Source organism: Kogia breviceps, chromosome 1 (assembly GCF_026419965.1).
Source record: "Kogia breviceps isolate mKogBre1 chromosome 1, mKogBre1 haplotype 1, whole genome shotgun sequence".
Taxonomy (NCBI): Eukaryota; Metazoa; Chordata; class Mammalia; order Artiodactyla; family Physeteridae; genus Kogia; species Kogia breviceps.
The window spans coordinates 165,357,190-165,376,990 of record NC_081310.1 but is presented as its reverse complement, the minus strand read 5'-3'; the positions used below and the strand labels follow the sequence as shown (position 1 = coordinate 165,376,990).

The window sequence follows — 19,801 nt, the reverse complement described above, 5'->3', positions numbered from 1 at the left end:
CAAGGAATTATGTGTCAAGCATAAATCTTTAAAATTCTTGTTAGAAAATATGTTAAGGACTTCCCTGGTGGCACAGTGGTTAAGAATCCACCTGCCAATGCAGGGGATATGGGTTTGAGCCCTGGTCCAGGAAGATCCCACATGCTGAGGAACAACTAAGCCCATGTGCCACAACTATGGAGGCCTGTGCTCTAGAGCCCGCAAGCCACTATTACTGAGCCCATGTGCCACAACTATTGAAGCCTGCGCACCTAGAGCCCATGCTCTGCAACAAGAGAAGCCACCGCAATCAGAAGCCCATGCACCACAACAAAGACCCAATGCAGTCAAAAATAAATAAATAATTAAAAATAAAGAAAAAAGAAAATATAAGTTAACATTGTTCAGAACTTGCAGTAGAGAGTTCAAGACACACAAGATGCTTTTAAAATTTTGGTAAATTTGAATATTAAAGTTAAGAATTTTTGTTCATAAGACGTTTTAAAGAAAGTGAGAGAAGTTTTCCCATTTTCTTTTGGGAAACTATATTTGCAGTATATCCAACTGACAAACGAGTGGTAAGAATACAAATCAGTAAGAAAAGTGCAAATAACTCATTGAAAACTAGGCAAAATATATAAACAGGCATTTCACAGAAGAGAAAATAAATACGACCAGGGAACAAATATTCAACCTCAAGAGACCAAGGGAATGTACACAAAGATCACAATGAGTTAAGATACCATTTTACTTCTGCTCAACTGATGCAGAGAATCTGACAACGCCGAGTGCTGGAGAGTAGATAGAGCAATGAATTCTTTTAAATCTCTGGTAGTTGGGGAAACTGATATAACCACTTTGGAAAAGAGTAAAACTGTTTACCATTATCCCCAAAATTGAACATTCATAGATTCTATGACCCAGCAATTCTATTAAGAAACTCTTACATGTGCCCATTAAACAATATGTACATACATGTTCATAACAGCACTGGTGACAATAGCAAAAATTTGGAATCAATCTAAACCCCCATTGCTTGTAAAGTGAATAAATGAACTGTAGTGTATTTATACAGTGCAATTTTGTATAGCACTCAAAATGAAGAAATTGTAGCTGCCCGTAATATAATATTGGAAAAAGTAAGTCCCAGTAGATTACATCCATCATGCTATCTTTTTAAATAAAATTAGAAGCAACTAAAAAATATATCAGGACTTCCCTGGTGGCACAGTGGTTAAGAATCCGCCTGCCAGTGCAGGGGACACAAGTTCAATCCCTGGTCCGGGAAGATCCCACATGCCACAGAGCAACTAAGCCCGTGTGCCACAACTACTGAGCCTGTGCTCTAGAGCCCGTGAGCCACAACTACTGAACTGGCGTGCCACAAATACTAAAGCCCGTGTGCCTAGAGCGCGTGCTCTGCAACAAGAGAAACCACTGCAATGAGAAGTCCATGCACCACAACGAAGAGTAGCCCCTGCTCACCGCAACTAGAGAAAGCCTGCACACAGCAACAAGGACCCAATGCAGCCAAAAATAAATAAATAAATATTTTAAAATACATATATATCAATATATATTTTTAGAATACATAAAGCTGAGATAAAGGAAAGCCAAAAAAAAAAGATAAACAAGATTCAGTAAGGTGTTGATAATTACCTTAGATGGGGACAATAGTGAGTTGAGAGGGGGTAAGATCACGTTGGTAGACGTTTTAAAGTTTGAGTTGAGTGGTGGGTTAAAAAAAAAAAGGATCAGTATTTTCATTTTCTTTGGATATATACCCAGGAGTGGACCTGCTGAATCATATGGTAGTTCCATTTTTAGCTTTCTGAGGAAACTCCATGCTGTTTTCCACAGTGGCTGCACCAGTTTACATTCCCACCAGCAGTGTACAAAGTTTCCCCTTTCTTCACAGCCTTGCCAACGCTTGTTATTTGTGATGACAGCCATTCTGAAAGATGTGAGGTAACATCTCATTGTGGTTTTGATTTGCATTTCTGAAAAGATACATGCACCCCAATGCTCATAGCAGTATTATTTATAACAGCTAAAATATGGAAGCAACCTAAGTGTCCATCAAATGAATAGATAAAGAAGATGTGTATATATATATATATATATATATATATATATATATATATGCACACACACACACAATGGAATACTAATCAGCCACAAAAAAGAATGAAAATGTTGCCATTTGTAACAACATGGAGGGACCTGGAAGGTATTATGCTTACTTAGTGAAATAAGTCAGATGAGAAAGACAAACACTGTATGTTACCACTTACATGTGGAATTGAAAAAATAAAACAAAAAAGAAAATATAACAAAAAAGAAATAGACTAACAGATATAGACAACAAACTAGTGGCTACCAGTGGGGAGAGGCAAGGTGGAGGGGCAAGATAGGGGTAGGGGATTAAGAAGTATGAAGAACTATGTATAAAATAAGTAAGCTAAAAGGATATATTGTACAGCACATGGAATATAGTCAATATTTTAAAATAACTATAAACGGAGTATAATCTTTAAAAATTATGAATCACCATGTTGTATACTTGAAACTTATATAATATTGTAAACCAACTATACTATATATCACTGAAAATAAAACAGGCAAACAAAATAGAGAATTACAGTCTAAGAGAACATGAAACATATTAATAGAAGTTCACTTAATTTTTTTTTTTTTTGTGGTACGCGGACCTCTCACTGTTGTGGCCTCTCCCGTTGCACAGCACAGGCTCCGGACGCGCAGGCTCAGTGACCATGGCTCACGGGCCCAGCCGCTCCGTGGCATGTGGGATCTTCCCGGACCGGGGCACGAACCCGTGTCCCCTGCATCGGCAGGCGGACTCTCAACCACTGCACCACCAGGGAAGCCCTCACTTAATTTTTTTTTAAAGGTAATTAATCTGAGAAAAAATTTTTATAACTGAGGACTTGAATTTTCACATTGAAAGGCCCATTAGCATCCAACACAGGGGATGACATTAAACTATACTAAGGCATATCAATGTGAAATTTTAGAAGTTTAGAAACAATAAGATCCTATAAGCTTCTAGAAAGGAAAAAAAATGGTCTCATACAAAAAGAATCAAGAATCACAATGGTGTTGGACTTAATAGAAAAGCTAAAAGATAGTGAAATAATACTTTCAAAATTTTGACGGGACAGGATTTCCAAGGGAAGTTTATACCCAGGCGCCCCCCTCAAAAAAAGTGGATATAAACTAAGAAAGAGGAAAATATGAGGTTCAAGATATGAGAGTGAACCTAAAATGACAGTTACAAAGCACAGCAACTATTCCAGAATCTAGGAGAGAGATCTTTAAGAATTTGAAATTGAAGGAAACAGTTTGTTGGAAAGTAATGAGAGGAAATTCACACAACTGGGGTTAAGGCTGAATTAGTAATAAATACATAGAAAACAAAGCAAATGAAAAAACGAGACAATTAATTTTTAGAAAAATAAAAGGAAGAAAGAGAAAAATAATAACATACTACAGGTTCAGCTGTGAATGCCATTTATACATTCAAAATAATGTAAACATCAAATATTCAGTTAAACAACACTACAATATAAGTAACTAAGGAAGCTGAGGAGACTGAAAGTTTGCATACGTGTGGTGGGGGCAGAAGGTGTGGTAAAACAGAACTAAATCCTTAACTTTCATAGTAGGAAGTAAATAGATAATTCCTAAAACTAAAAATATCAAGACATAACAAACAAAAGCATGTTATTTGAGAGGTGGGGTTAAATGTGAAAAAAAATTAGCTAAAAATGTTGAAAGTGGCTGCCTCTGAGTGAGGCGAGGAGAGACAAGATGGGGGTTGCTATTTATTATAATATACCTTGGAGAATTACATCACTTTTAAAATTATGGGCATATAAAACATTGATAGAAATTAAAACTAAATTAAAAAAAAAAAAGAAGTAGAAAGCCCAGGTTATGGAGTTAGAAGGCACGGGTTCAAGTTCTGATTCTACCACTTACCACTGATGTGATATTGAAGAACTATCCACAAAGTGCTATTAGGCCATAGATGGATTTAAAAGTTGGTAAATAACAGAACTACCTAGCCCCATTCATTGGATTTTACCTTACGAGCAAATCTTGATTATTTATGTTTCTCATATAGGACTTAGCATAGATTTTACACATAGTATGTCAACATAGATTTTATACATAGTATGTCCTAAATTCAATGACTACATCAAAATTTAATGCATTTGTTAGTCAGGGATCTGATTTCATACCAACTACCCAATCTGTACCTAAGTAAACTGCTCAACTCCTTTTTTTCAAATATCATGTCTTTAAAACATATTTCCCTGTAACTAAGACATTAAAGTGTTCCCTGTATTTTGTACATGCTCCTATTATTGTACTTGTCACATTGTGACACACAATTTCTAGCATATTTGAACTTATTTCTGTATACTGTTTCCTCAATCACAAGAATTTCAGTTTTGAGTATGCAGGGATTTCAAGTCACTTCTGTTGGATATAATTAGGAAAAAAAGGGGGGGAGGGGGCAGTGAGAATAGGATTTAGAAGAGAAAAAAGATAAGTAGAAGCCTACACAGGAATAGAAGGTTTTTGCTTTTTTATTTTTTTCTGCAGTAGAGCTTTGAGAAAAATCAAGGAAGCTGAAGCAAAAGAAATATAGGCTCAGAACTGCCTGCCAGCATTTGTTAATACAGAAGGAGCTAAGCTGATTGCGAGGTGACAACCAAGTGACAGCTTTCACTTGTGAGATTCTGAAGCACTCTGATATATACTAATTTCTAGTCTGAACCAAAGCTGTATATAACTCTGAGAACTAGGAAGGAGTCTGAGAAATACTACGGTGAACTGGATACGTTAAAAAACAATTTCCTAGAACTTTTTCCATCTCATATATCCCAAGGGACATGGTAGAACTATAGAGATAATAGTCAATAACTTTTGTCATAAAATCATAGTAGCATTAAACATTTGCGCACAGGAATGTCCAGGAAAAAAAGCCCCTTAGTAAACATGTTATCTGTAATTAAGCAAAATAAACATACTATGTTCTCACTGATATTGAGAAAGAAGGAAATCTTGGATTTTCTAACAAGCAAGGGATGGTAAGTGGAAATTAATTATCTTTACACAACTGGTTGGTTGAATCCATATTGCGAAACCGGGATACGAAGGGCCAACTATAGTGTCAAGTAGCAGATCACATGCTTTACAAACATCTCGTTTAATTCTCACACAAAAATCCCCAAAGGATTCAGTCTCATTTTACAGCTAAAGAAAATGAAGTTCAGGTCAGTTAGACAATTTGTCCAAGACCACACAGTTTTTGAGTGTTGAAGCCCACCCAGTCTGAACTACAGAACCTGTGCTTTTAACAACCATGCCACAGCAGTAGCTGTTTAATTTAAAAATCTTGAAAACATTTCTAAACACGAATTAATAGGCAATGGGAATTCCCTGTCCAGTGTTTAGGACTACATGTTTCCATTGCAGGGGGCACGGGTTCAATCCCTGGTTGGGGAACTAAGATCCCACAAGCTGCGTGGTGTGGCCAAAAAAAAAAAGAAAAGAAAAGAAAAAAAAATTAATAGGCAATGTAGTGTCAGTGTGCTAAACCTATATTGCTGAAACTCGGGCTCTTATAATACCCACTCATGAATCTAACTACAGCTCAGACTCAAATTTTTTAGGATTTAAACATCTAGGGCTTGAATTTACTTTCTCTTACCTCGGGGGCAATAAGAGCTACCTTTATAGGCAGGCCCTTCAACTCATTCAGTAATATCTACTGACTGGTCAGCAACGGCCATAACTGAGCCAGACGCTGGGGATAAAGTGAACAAACTGGACATGACCCCTATTCTCACGGAGCTTATAGTCCAGTAGAGGAGAGAGTAAGTAAGAGAGTAGGGCTGCCATATGTAGGCAAACAAGGGGCTATAATTTCTTATTAGAGGGTCAAGGAAGACCTCTCTCAGCAAATAACTTGAAAACTAAGCTGGATTTGGAGTGCATGTGTTGTGGGTAAGGGGAGAGCATTTTCTGGTAGAGAACATCATGTGTAAAGGCTTGTAGCAGGAAAAAAAAAACAGTCCAAAAAATCCAAACATAAGTTTGATCCTGCCCTCCTCAGTATCTACACCTCCTACAAATCTGAGAAGGAAGTGGCAACAGGGAGAACGATGGCTCCTGAAACATCTAGCCATTAGGCATTCTCCAATAAGCCAGAACACAATTTGGAAAACTTGGACCTAAGGGATCTAGACTATCTGAGAATGAGAGAACTGAAGGCTGTTCTGGCACATAAGAGCAGCCAAGAGGCAGGCCAAATACACAATGAGAAATTTAGGATTCTTTTAAAAAAATAGCTTATCAATGAAATGCATAGCATTCCATGGTAAGAATTTAAAACTCAGTCATTTAGGTGAAACCTAGCCATCAAACATAACAAAATATAGACATTGAGGAGTTCAAAATTTCATGTTAAGAATGAAAAATCTTTCCATAACGCAAATCTGATTATGACATTCTCTTGTTTAAAATTACTCAAACAACTCCCCACTGTTTTGGGGATAAAGTTCAAACTCTTTAGTCTAATCCCTGTATTCTCTCCAGTACCATTTCCTGCTTCCCTGCCCTCCATACTCACACTATAACCATACAGCAAGTTACCAGTATACATCATACCTTTTCAAAGAGAATAGAAGAGCCAACATAAAGGAACTTCTACTAACCACGTTGTGACAACTTAAGCATCAAGATATTTTAAAATGAACAGATAGATAACAGTTACAGTTAATTTAAAATAAAATTGTGAAAAGCTACATATTTATGATACTTAAGAGATAAAGGCTAATATGTAATGTAATAAAAAGTTATAATACCAAGAAGAGTAACTATAGTAGGGTATTTGATTTTTTAAAATTGTTATAAGTAGAGGAGTGTTAAAAAAAGAAAACATTAATATTTATAAAATATACATATGTTTATATAAAGTCTGGATACACAGTTGTTTTTATCTGTATAGGTAGAAAAGGCTGAATACAGGGAATTGCAAGTAAGCAAACCAGACCTCACAAAAGTAGAAACTATGTCAAGAACAAAAGGACTGATCCACACGAGAAGCATACATAATAACAAGGTAGAAAGAGGATTCAACAATTGATCTGCACCAGTGATTGCTTTAACACAAAAAGCAACTAGAAAGAAGTTTCAATGCTATAATCCAAAATTACAAGTTAACCAAATGCCCTGAAGAAGAGAGCTAAAAGTACAAGCTACATTACTCAAATCCTAGGAATGAACATTCTAGGTGGCTCTATTAATAGTCAGATACTAATAAGCCATACATAGCTTCTAATAATTGCAACAGACTGCATCAATATATAATGACAGGACAATGGGTTACATAATTCTGACTAAGAAAAACCTAAAGAACACATCATTCCAGGGAAAAACTCCAGGGAAAAAACACATCATTCCAGGAAAAACTAAAACCTATATAAAAACTATGATCTAACAAAGCTTTTTGGTCATAAGTTCAGTTTTGTTTTTTAAAAATATTTATTTGGTTGCGCCAGGTCTTAGTTGCAGCATGTAGAGTCCTTAGTTGCTGCTTGCTGGCTCCTCAGTTGTGGCACTTGGGCTCTTTAGTTGTAGCATGCGATCTCTTAGTTGTGGCATGCATGTAGGATCAAGTTCCCTGACCAGGGATCAAACCCGGGCCCCCTGCATTGGAAGCGCAGAGTCTTAACCACTGTGCCACCAGGGAAGTCCCTAAGTTCAGTTATTAAAAGTAGCCCAGTCATAGAATAAGTGACTCAGGTTTGAAATATTCTGGGAAAAGCAATCATGAACTATGCCTTAACTAAAAATCAATAACAAATTCTATAACCCTGGCTGGACTAGATTATTATTCCTTTTCTTTTTGGTCTGGTAAGATTACTATAACTCTCTGAAGATTAAAAAAAAAAATAACCCACTACTAGAATCCTAGGAAATATCAAGATAAGTATGTTGTAATCCTAAGAAGACAAAGCATGGTTAACAACTATTTTGTTTATTGGCTATTCAGGGTGATTGGTGTATTCAGAAGAATCAACCATACTAAATTTGTAATAATAATTTTAATTGCTTAAAGATATCCAATTTAATTTGTAATCAAATTTTAATTATTATTACTTTTTTTTTTTTTGGTGGTACACAGGCCTCTTACTGTTGTGGCCTCTCCTGTTGCGGAGCACAGGCTCCCGACGCACAGGCTCAGCGGCCACGGCTCATGGGCCCAGCTGCTCCGCGGCATGTGGGATCTTCCCAGACCAGGGCACGAACCCTTGTCCCCTGCATCGGCAGGCGGATTCTCAACCACTGCGCCACCAGGGAAGCCCTAATTATTTTTTAAACATTGATTTTAAATTAGATTTTTTGGTTTCTTAGTATACGTATTCAATTATTTGAGTTTTAAACACAATGCAAACAGTTCTGAGTGCTCCTCTCTGCAGACAAAAGCCTCTTGGATGGTACAGAATCTAATCAATAGTTATAAGCCTCTTCAAATCAGTGACTGTGTCTTATTTGACTTTATGTCATCAACCTCTAGCACAGTAGAGTCAGTTCTCAATAAATGTTTCGTAAGTGAAAGCATGAATGATAATAATAATTATAAGAACCCAACAAACAAATAAATCAAACTCTAGTCTCCTTACCTGCTTTTTTTTTTCCCTTTTGACCTGGAACTGGTTCTAAGCCATCTTGACCTTTTCTCATTAACATGGCAAGCGATGCATCATGAGCTCTGAACAGGTCCACTACCTCATGTAAGGCAACATCTGTTATCAGATCACAGCTCAGGACCAGTACATCTGTCTGTCAAATGGAGAAGGGAAAAAGTCAATATCACAAAGGACAATGGATCACACAAATCATCACAGGATAAACTTACAATGTCTTCAAAGAACACAAACTGCACACTTGCCCTCAAACCTTTTTTTATAGCAGTAGCACAGGTAAAATAAATGGGGTCATTCTAATTGAGCTGTGTTGGGGGAGGGTCTGGAATTCCTACCTCCCCTTTGTGTATGCCTTACTGCTGCTGTCCCTGAGGCACCTCTGGAATCCTGGGCTCTAAGGAACAGAGTATGAAAACCACCACATTGTCTTATTTCTGTGACTACGGAGTTAATGATCTTAAATTTATACATCCCTTTACAGTTCAAAAAGCACTTTGGCAAAGTTTGATGATTCAATATGGTTATGAAATACTTTATTTTAAAGCAGTCACTTTGATTACAAGATTAGGATTGATACATATACATTATTGATACTATGTATAAAATAGATAACTAATGAGAACATACTGTATAGCACAGGGAACTCTACTTAATGCAATGAGGTGACCTAAATGGGAAGGAAATCCAAAAAAGAGGGGTTATATGTATATGTATAGATGATTCATTTTACTGTACAGTAGAAACTAACACAACATTGTAATGCAACTATACTCCCATAAAAATTAATTTAAAAAAACTTAAAGTCACTTTTCTACAATACTAGGAAATAAATAACACATGAATAAATTATAATGTGCCCTTCTTTGGGAAATCAGTCTAGCTAATAAACAATTATAATACAACCTCAGGTATGTATAAAAGCATTCATTTAATCCTCATAACAGTACAGGTTCTGCTATTTTAAAAAGTCTGAAAAACATTGGAGTAAATTATTCCAGATTTAAGAATAAAGTAAATATCTACATGGAAATTTCTGTAAGTGGCTCCAACTTTTCTAAGATTTCAATTTAAAATCAAGATTCCTGCTTTGGGGGAAAATATAGATAATTTCAACTTACATTCTAGGAAAGCAAAGAATCATACTTGTTCAGGAAGAGACTCAACCATTAGAATGCCTTATCTTACTGCCTGCAATTTCTTATTCCGAATACAGAATCTGTACCAGAACCGTCATTTCTTTTTCTACATATGACTCATTATTTACAGCTTAAACAATTCCTTTGAAGGCCTCTTAAGTTTAAGAAGTTCAAAGTTGGATTTTTTTCTACTCTACTTAAGGCTCTCTTAATTCCTTCTGGATCTTAGCTAAAAAAAAAAAAAAAAAAAAAAAAAAGTTCCTATAAACATTTTCTTAGGAAAAAAAAATTCCTTAAGTCTGCAGCTCACCATCCAGGAACTGTCAAACATTAACAGATCAGCCCACATACACGCAAGCTAAGGAAGAAATAGCTTGCAGAATCCTACTTCTTGTTAACAGTGCTTAGAAAGGGAGGAAGTATGGACCATTTACTAAAGACATGTCACTTACAGCAGTACAGAAGTTGCCCCATTTCTTTATAATGAAAATGACAGTTTGTTGAAGAAAAAAAAATCCTTTCTATTTTTCTAAGTTTCTTTAATAAGATGACTGATTTCTGCAAGCTGACTGTTCCACAATAAATTTAATTATTAAGTGTACTCCAGAGTGAAGAAAACGACCCCAATGCAGATGCCTCTGAAGTGGTGACAATGTTGTCTTGGAAAATAAATGCTGTTATAATTCAATATCTGCAAAAAATAAATCTGTCAGCATAGTGAAGGTCAAACAAGTCCTGCATAATTGTGAACAGTCTGCAGCCTCATTTATCTCTTTGCTTTTAGATGACTTTTTGCTAAGCTGAATGCAAAATCCCCAAGGAGCACAAGGAACAGAGACCTCCCCCGTGTCTGGTTGCCATCTGTTCTCAGCGTGAAAAGGAAGGCTTCAGTCTGAAAGGGCAGGGCCTGGGATACAGATGGAGGTGCTATTCCATCAGGCCCTCTTCCTGCCTTTGCTCCCAGAGAATGCACCACTCTCACTGAGACCAAACACATTCCTGTCTTCTCTGCAACTCCACTTCCAAAGGAAAGTCTCTGCTGACAAACTGTACTTTGTTTCCAAAGCTAGAAATCCTGGAAGAAGAAACTAAAGTCTAAAAGGAAAATGAAATCATCCTTACATCTTCGTAATGCTATCTATTTTTCTTTACATTTTAATAAAAGTTGTAACAGGAAGAAAATAAATGACTATTGTTTTTATTTTTAATCTAAAAATGCAAAGCCCATTCTAGAATTGCAAATGTTCTTCTACTAACTGGAGCCCAGAGAAAGAAAGTGGAAAAACCGTTAAGAGCCAGAAGTATTTCTGATCATGTGTGACCACAAACCATGAATAAACATAGACTGTTTGGACTGTGAAGCAACTGTATATCTTAACTTGAAAGTTCCTGGGACACACCAACCCTCAGCTGCCTTGTGTTTTGGGCGACCAGTTCTTTTCTAACACCACAGTATGCCTCATCTTCTGCAGTGACCAACTGGCATCTCCACAGACCTCCCTATTCATTATTCTAACAGTCCTCAGTGAGCTTTATCCCAAGCCCGCTCCTCTAGAGGAACCAGGGAAATGTCAACGGCAAAAAGCACAGCTCTAAAGGACAGCAAATGTGTGCATTTTCCACCAAGAGAAAACATACACGGTCTTCAAGGGAAAGTAGAAGATAGCACTTTAGTATTCAAGATACCCAGGAATTCAAAATTCAAATGGCTGCCAATTAGTCTTGGCTAAAGCAGACAAATAAAGTTTAGAAAACCCAATTACCAAGCCATGGCAAAGTCCAGAAATCTGTCATTATAAGAACATTTTCAATCAAGCCAAAACCATTGAGTAAAACTAGAAGAAAAAAACAAAACCGGATGTATGTGTGTGTGGTGGTAATGGTGGGGTAGGAGGTAGGGAGAGCTATGGGGACTAGCCTCTTTTCTTTTCCTGGAAGCTGTTCCATGACAGATTGTTATAAATAACACAATCTGGCAAACAATTTCCTACAGAAAGGAGAAAGAAAAACACACTTACTCCCCTGGAAAAAAACTGTCAGGGCAAGGTAACTACCATGCTTTTACCCACTCAGCACTTCCACAAACAATGGCTATGATCCAAATCACCACCCTACCCATACGGAAACTAATGAATTCAGCTACTTGGTGTGACTGTGAATGGTCACAATTTACATTACCTATGTGGTCCAATCCCAGTCCAATCCCCAAGAGTAGTTTGGTGCTTTAATAATTACTGATGGCTAACTACAATGGAGACCTTACTATGCTCAATTTTGGTTGAAATACCTAGAAAAGATTCCCAGTCTGCAGTCCCCAAAGTGTTCAGCAAAGGGCCAACTACCACTTTGTTTTTACTAAAAGGTTTGACCAGCAGGTGCAGGAAGGAATAACCAACTCAGTATGTAAATAAGAAATGTGATAATCCTTAGGCTTAGAATGAAATATCCTTCCTCTGCTCCTTAGCTTATAGTGTTACCACCATCCAGGATCTGAAGACAGAAAGCTGGCCATAGCCTAGGGCTGAAGTCTTCTCTTTCCTACCCAGTACCTCTTCCTCACATCTCACTGGTCCCAAGTCCTCCTCTTCTATTTCCACCGCACTGGCTTAGTTCAGGCCTCAAAATATTTTTCCATTCTTTTTTTTTTTTTAACTTAAAAAATTATTTATTTTTGGCTGTGTTGGGTCTTCGTTGCTGCATGCGGGCTTTCCTCTGGTTGCGGCAAGAGGGGGCTACTCTTTGTTGAGGTGCACAGGCAATGTGGTGGCTTCTCTTGTTGTGGAGCATGGGCTGTAGGCATACGGGCTTCAGTAGTTGTGGCTTTCAGGCTCTAGAGCGCAGGCTCAGTAGCTGTGGAGCACGGGCTTAGTTGCTCTGCGGCATATGGGATCTTCCTGGACGAGGGCTCGAACCTGTGTCCCCTGCATTAGTAAGTGGATTCTTAACCACTGCGCCACCAGGGAAGCCCTTTTCCAGTCTCCTAACTGGTCTCTCTCACAGCAGTTTTCCCATATTCTAATCCATACTCCAATTTCCACTGCTTATTTAATTTTTCTGCTTAAAGACACCCTAAAATAGTGTTCTCCAAACCAAAAAAAAAGATAAACACTTATCCACTTAAAATATTTATTTAAAAACACATAAATTGGGACTTCCCTGGTGGCACAGTGGATAAGAATCTGTCTGCCAATGCAGGGACACAGGTTCGAGCCCTGGTCCAGGAAGATCCCACATGCTACAGAGCAACTAAGCCCGTGCACTGCAACTACTGAGCCTATGCTCTGGAGCCCGTGAGCCACAACTACTGAGCCTGTGTGCTGTAACTACTGAAGCCTGCGCCTAAAACCTGTGCTCCACAACAAAAGAAGCCACCACAATGAGAAGCCCACGCACTGCAACAGAGTAGCCCCCACTCACTGCAACTAGAGAAAGCCCACAAGCAGCAATGACGACCCAACGCAGCCAAAAATAAAAAAATTTAAAAAACCCCGAAACACACAAATCACTATAAATGATATAATATGCTCCTTCTATAACATATATAAAAATAGATTTAAAAGAAGAGATAAAATTTTTAAAAACTAGCTATTCTAATTTATTTATTTATTTATAGATATTCTAATATTTACCTCTGGAACTCCATCCTGCACACCCTCTGGCTTTGAGAACACTCCATTTTGGAGATCATTACTCCACAGGATTGAGTTCAAATTGCTTAGCGTGACATTAAGGGTCTTCAAAGTATGACTCCACCTACCTAATTCAGCCTTCTTTCTCACAATCCTCCCTCCACATAGTTAATGTTAATTTGCTAGAGTAAACTGCCAAGAATGCATTCCCTAGTCTCTCTTTCCACCCCACCACACACTCATCAATCAAGATTCTGGTCTTGTCACAGTTATCAGAAAGAGAAGAGCCAATATATTATCTCATCTAGAGATGAAGTCTTTTCTGATCCATTACTGACCTAAAATCACTACACTGGATTACAATTTTTTTTTCCCATCTAGACTTTGAGCTTCATAAGGAGCTCTTTTACCTTTGTATCCCCAGAGTTCAACCTGGTACAGGCAAACAAAAGCATCAGTAAATGTTGGCACACTTCTTGTTACCTCCTTGTCCTTGTTTAAATTTGACTCAAAGATTTGAAGACCTAAACGTAAGACTGGACACTATAAACCTCTTAGAGGAAAACATAGGAAAAACACTCTGCGACATAAACCACAGCAAGATCTTTTTGACCCACCTCCTACAGTAATCAAAATAAAAACAAAAATAAACAAATGGTACCTAATTAAACTTAAAAGCTTTTGCACAGCAAAAGAAACCATAAACAAGACGAAAAGACAACCCTTAGAATGGGAGAATATTTGCAAAATGAAGCTACAGACAAAGGATTAATCTCCAAAATATACAAACAGCTCATGGAGCTCAATGTCAAAAAAACAAACAACCCAATTAAAAAATGGGCGGAAGACCTAAATAGACATTTCACCAAAGAAGACATACTGATGTCCAAGAGGCACATGAAAAGGGGCTCAACGTCAATAATTATTAGAGAAATGCAAATCAAAACTACAATGAGGTATCATCTCATGCTGGTGAGAATGGCCATCATCAGAAAATCTACAAACGACAAATGCTGGAGAGGGTGTGGACAAAAGGGAACCCTCTTGCACTGTTGGTGGGAATGTAAATTAATACCACCACTGTGGAGAACAGTATGGAAGTTCCTTAAAAAACTAAAAAGAGAACTACCATACGACCCAGCAATCCCACTACTGGGCATATACCCTGAGGAAACCATAATTCAAAAGGACACATGTACCCCAGTGTTCACTGCAGCACTATTTACAACAGCCGGGACATGGAAACAACCTAAATGTCCAATGACAGATGAATGGATAAAGAAGATGTGGTACATATATACAATGGAATATTACTCAGCCATAAAAAGGAACAAAATTGGGTCATTTGTAGAGACATGGATGGACCTAGAGTCTGTCATACAGAGGGAAGTAAGCCAGAAAGAGAAAAACAAATATTGTATATTAACGTATATATGTGGAATCTAGAAAAATGGTACAGATGAACCTATTTGCAGGGTAGGAATAGAGACACAGATGTAGAGAACCGACATGTGGACATAGTGGGGGAAGGGGAGGGTGTGATGAATTGGGAGATCAGGATTGACATATATACAATACCATGTGTAAAATAGATAGCTAGGTGGAACATGCTATAAATCACAGGAAGCTCAGCTCGGTGATCTGTGACAACCTACATGGGTGGGATGGAGGGGGGGTGGGGTGGGAGGGAGGTCCAAGAGGAAGGGGATATAGGTATACATATAGCTGATTCACTTCACTGTACAGCAGAAACTAACACAACATTGTAAAGCAATTATACTTCGATTAAAAAAAATCAACAAGAAATCAGGTATCTAAAACATACAAGGAACTCTAGAAAATTCAAGTTTTGCTTTTAGAACTTTCCAGAATTTTTTTCTGAACATATTTGATCCATGGTTGGTTGAATCGGTGGATGTAGAACCCACAGATATGGAGGGCCAACAGTGGATGTTGTAACTTGCATGAATGTTGAAAACATGCTAAATGAAAGAAGCCAGACGTGAAAGTCCACATACTGGATGATTCCATCATATGAAATGTCCAGAACAGGGAAATCTACAGAGACGGAAAGTAGATTAGTGGTTGTTTAAGGTGAACGGGGAGTGAGGGGTGGGGGTGGGGGGGTAGAGTAATAGTGAAACGGTTGGAGCTTCTTTTTGAGGTGTTAAAATGTTCTAAAATTGAGTATGATGATGGTTACACATATTTGTGAATATACTAAAAACGAGTGTGTTGTACATTCAACTGGGTGAATTGTATGATATGTGAATTATATTTCAACAAATATACATTTTTGTGTAAATAAACAAAAAATAATCCTTTTTTTTTTTTTTTTTAAACTTTTGGCTGCGTTGGGTCTTCATTACTCCGAGTGGGCTTTCTCTAGTTGTGGCGAATGGGGGCTACTCTGTTGCGGTGCGCGGGCTTATCACTGCAGTGGCTTCTCTTGTTTCAGAGCATGGGCTCTAGGTGTGCAGGCTTCAGTAGCTGTGGCTCGCGGGCTCTAGAGCGCAGGCTCAGTAGTTGTGGTGAATGGGCTTAGTTGCTCCGCAGCATGTGGCATCTTCCCAAACCAGGGATCAAACCTGTATCCCCTGCATTGGCAAGTGGATTCTTAACAACTGCACCACCAGGGAAGTCCAAAAAAATCCAATTTTAGATGTTTAGAAACATCAGACTTTCTGACAGAGCTGAGTACCCTTTGTAGATGTTGTGACTGTTCGGAGTTAGGACAGGGATCACAGAGGTAATTTGGCAGCTTCCTAAAGCAATGAGGCAGGGAACGAACCTGCTGCCTCCAAAGAAGAAAAAACAGAGGTATTTGAAAGGAAAGAAATCAGATGCTGCTGTCCTGTACAGCATGGCTAGAGGATGATATGCTACACTTATAATTTTAAAATGTAGGTTCAATACTTATAGTCATAATATTTTTAGTTGATTCACATTCCTACATTAAGTTTTCCTCTTCAGTATAGAATAGAAGAATTCTACTCATCTTTCCTGTGTGAAGCTAAAAACTAACTGAGAATGTGTTAATTTCTGTTAAATGAGTTCTACATAAAAATGCTTCTCTTCCAGGATTCTCTTCACTTCTCTTCCAGGATTTAGATATCTGTAATTTAATTTTAATCTCCAAATGCACTGATATTAATAGAGAAATAACAAAAGCTTTTTGTTCTCTCAAATCAAACCTTTGCTTTGAAATAATTTATTATTCTGAATTTATATTAAATAATTTCATTCTTTTTCTTCATGTCAGACACAAATACTCCACAGGATAAATGCATCATTGCTTCATTTCAGACCGCAGAGTATACTCTCACATGACATATTTTCTGCCTGTAACTTGAATATTAATATTTATTTATTTATTTATAGCTGCGTTGGGTCTTCGTTTCTGTGCGAGGGCTTTCTCCAGTTGCAGCAAGCGGGGGCCACTCTTCATCACGGTGCGCAGGCCTCTCACTATCACGGCCTCTCTTCTTGCAGAGCACAGGCTCCAGACACACAGGCTCAGTAGTTGGGGCTCACGGGCTTAGTTGTTCCGCAGCATGTGGGATCTTCCCAGACCAGGGTTCTAACCCGTGTCCCCTGCACTGGCAAGCAGATTCTCAACCACTGCGCCACCAGGGAAGTCCTTGAATATTAATTTTATCCTGAAGTATATGACATAGAAATAGTGTCTAGTTTACTTAGGAACCAGAAAGCTCGGAAGAAGATCAGCAGAGGGTTGTGAAAGAGGGGAGTTTATAACAATATAAGAAACAGACAATTAACTAGTTTAAAAAAAAAGAAACGAAAATCAAGGTTTTATCACCCCCCAAAAGTAACTTCTAAGATTAGATATGTTTATTTTTCCTATTAATTCGACATGTGACTTTGATAAGTCATTCCCTCTTTGGTCCTCAGTTTCCTCATCTATAAGATGAGAGGGCTGCACCAACTCTGAAGTCCGTCATGGCATAAAACTGTATGATTACAAGGGTCAAGCTATTCTCAATTCTTTACCTAGAGCTATGCTCTGGGATCAGTGGCATTAATGATGGTGGTGACCCTAAAGTCCTGAGTTTCTAATCCACTTTGGGAATCATGATGAAAGATTAAATCATGTTAAGTATAATTTTGAGGCTCAGCACATTTAATTAAACTTGAATTCTTTCTGCACGACATGGGGAATATAGTAAATATTTTATAATAATTATAAATAGAGTATAACCTTTAAAAATTGTGAAACACTATTGTACCTCTGTAACATATACTATTTATATCAACTATATTTCAATTAAAAAATAAATTAAAATAAATAAATAAACTTGAATTAATTCGAAAGTAATAATCCATGTATGGAATGTATAGCAATTCTCAGTTAAGTCAGTTAGGCACAAAAATCCAGAATCAGGTGACGATTCTGGTTAAAGAGAATGCAACAATCCAAGTTAATTCATTAAAGGATGTGTCTCTGAACACCTTTTTAGCAACAACCTGACTAACCACATACTTTTAGAATTCCAATCCATAAAAGATTCCAGTTCAGAAACTAGTTACACTCTACCTGCTACTGTCAGTTCAACTGGTTCTCTAAGGCTATGCTATCTCTAAGTTGATGGCAAAGACAAGTAACTTAAAATTGGACAGCATTTTACCATTTACAAAGCTCTTACATATACTTTATTTAATTCTAAATTCACGTAATTCTAAAATATCAATATAGTTAAACTCATTTTATAGACAAAAAAGTAGGCTCAGAAACACTATGTGATCTGCCCCTTTGCCATCACATTGCCTTCCAAAATACACACACACACACACACACACACACACACACACACACACACACACACACACACACACACACCTTAACAATAATAGTGGTGCTAAACAAATCTATGTCCTCTTTATACACACCCATGTTACATTTAAATTTGGTCAGGCATCTTACTATTTAAAACTAAATCATACTTAATGAAAAACTAGAAGATAGGTTGTATTTCAAAATAATATGTATGATACTTGAAAACTGTAAAGTACTGTAGATTATAAGACTTTGCTTTTATTGAAATTAAGAAATCTGTGATCATTTAGTAATGTATAAAAATATCAATCATTATGTTGTACAACCTGAAACTAATATAATATTGTAAGTCTATTAATTATACTTCAATAAAAAATTAATAAATCTCTTATAATAATGACCTCCAGATCACAGAATGTAAATAATACCACTGTGACTTGCACTGTTCATACCACATTTCTGAACATCACATTCTGAAAGAGACACTGACAAATCAGAGATGTCAGAGGAAGTTACAGGGATGCTGACGGGTCTGCAAATTATGGGAACTAGCAATCCTTAAACAGAAGAAGAGAAGAACTTGGGGACCCAATAGCTGAAAGGCTGCCAGTGGAAGAGGAAGATCGTGTGTTCTAATTGCTTAAGGACAGAATAAGAGGAGCACTGATGAGGGACTTCCCTGGAAGTCCAGTGGTTAAGACTCTGTGCTTCCATTACAGGAGGCACGGGTTTGATCCCTGGTCAGGGAACTAAGATCTCGAATGCTGCATGGTGTGGCCAAAAAAACAAAACAAAAAAGAAGCAGTGATGAGTTCAACATTACAAAAAACTTTCTGATATCTAGAAGCTCATGAGAAATACCCATTGGAGGTTTTCAAACACAGCCTAGCATAACCTCCATGGGAACAGATTCTTGTGGAGGGTAAAAGATTAGATTAGATGTCTAATTCTAAGGTCCTAACAGTCTATCACTCTTGATTATAAAAGAACCGAAGGAATTGTTTAGGACATTTTCTCTGTCCTTCATACTGTCCTCCAACCAAAGGGCCCAGAGATGGAGTAAGTAAACTCCTTACTCATTATCATTTCCAGGCCATTTCTCTCACTACATTACCCCAGTTCATGACATGAAGCACATGACAACAGACAAAATCACCTACTCCTCCTTGTTGCAGTCAGCTACAGAACTCCCTTGTCACCCTTCTCCTTCTTTAGAGATTGTGAAAGTTTTAAGTAAAGATGATAGATTGAAGAGGCACAACTATATTTCCCTTTCCCAAAACATCAATGGAATAATAGTAATAAGATATTTTAAATGGGCATAAATGCACAAAAACAGGAAAAATGGGATAGAATACAACATTGAAAACAATGACTCCTAAGTCAGTCGTAGGAAAACTGAGAACCAACTCAGTTTATACCAGACTCCCCAAAAGGCTCAGAAACTGATATGAGTAGAAAGCTGGGAAGGGAGGGGTTAAAATAAAAAGGGCCTTTGAAAGATCCCTCTTTTCTACT

At 37.5% G+C, this 19,801-nt stretch overlaps 1 protein-coding gene across 1 annotated transcript in view; it reads right to left on the bottom strand.

The window, feature by feature from the left end:
• Positions 1-19,801, bottom strand: part of EIF2B3 (eukaryotic translation initiation factor 2B subunit gamma) — a 158,542-nt gene that overhangs the window by 94,273 nt on the left and 44,468 nt on the right. Inside the window, exon 4 of the mRNA XM_059043067.2 lies at positions 8,700-8,859. Within this exon, the coding sequence (XP_058899050.1) occupies positions 8,700-8,859 (160 nt within the window). The remainder of the gene's footprint in view (positions 1-8,699; positions 8,860-19,801) is intronic.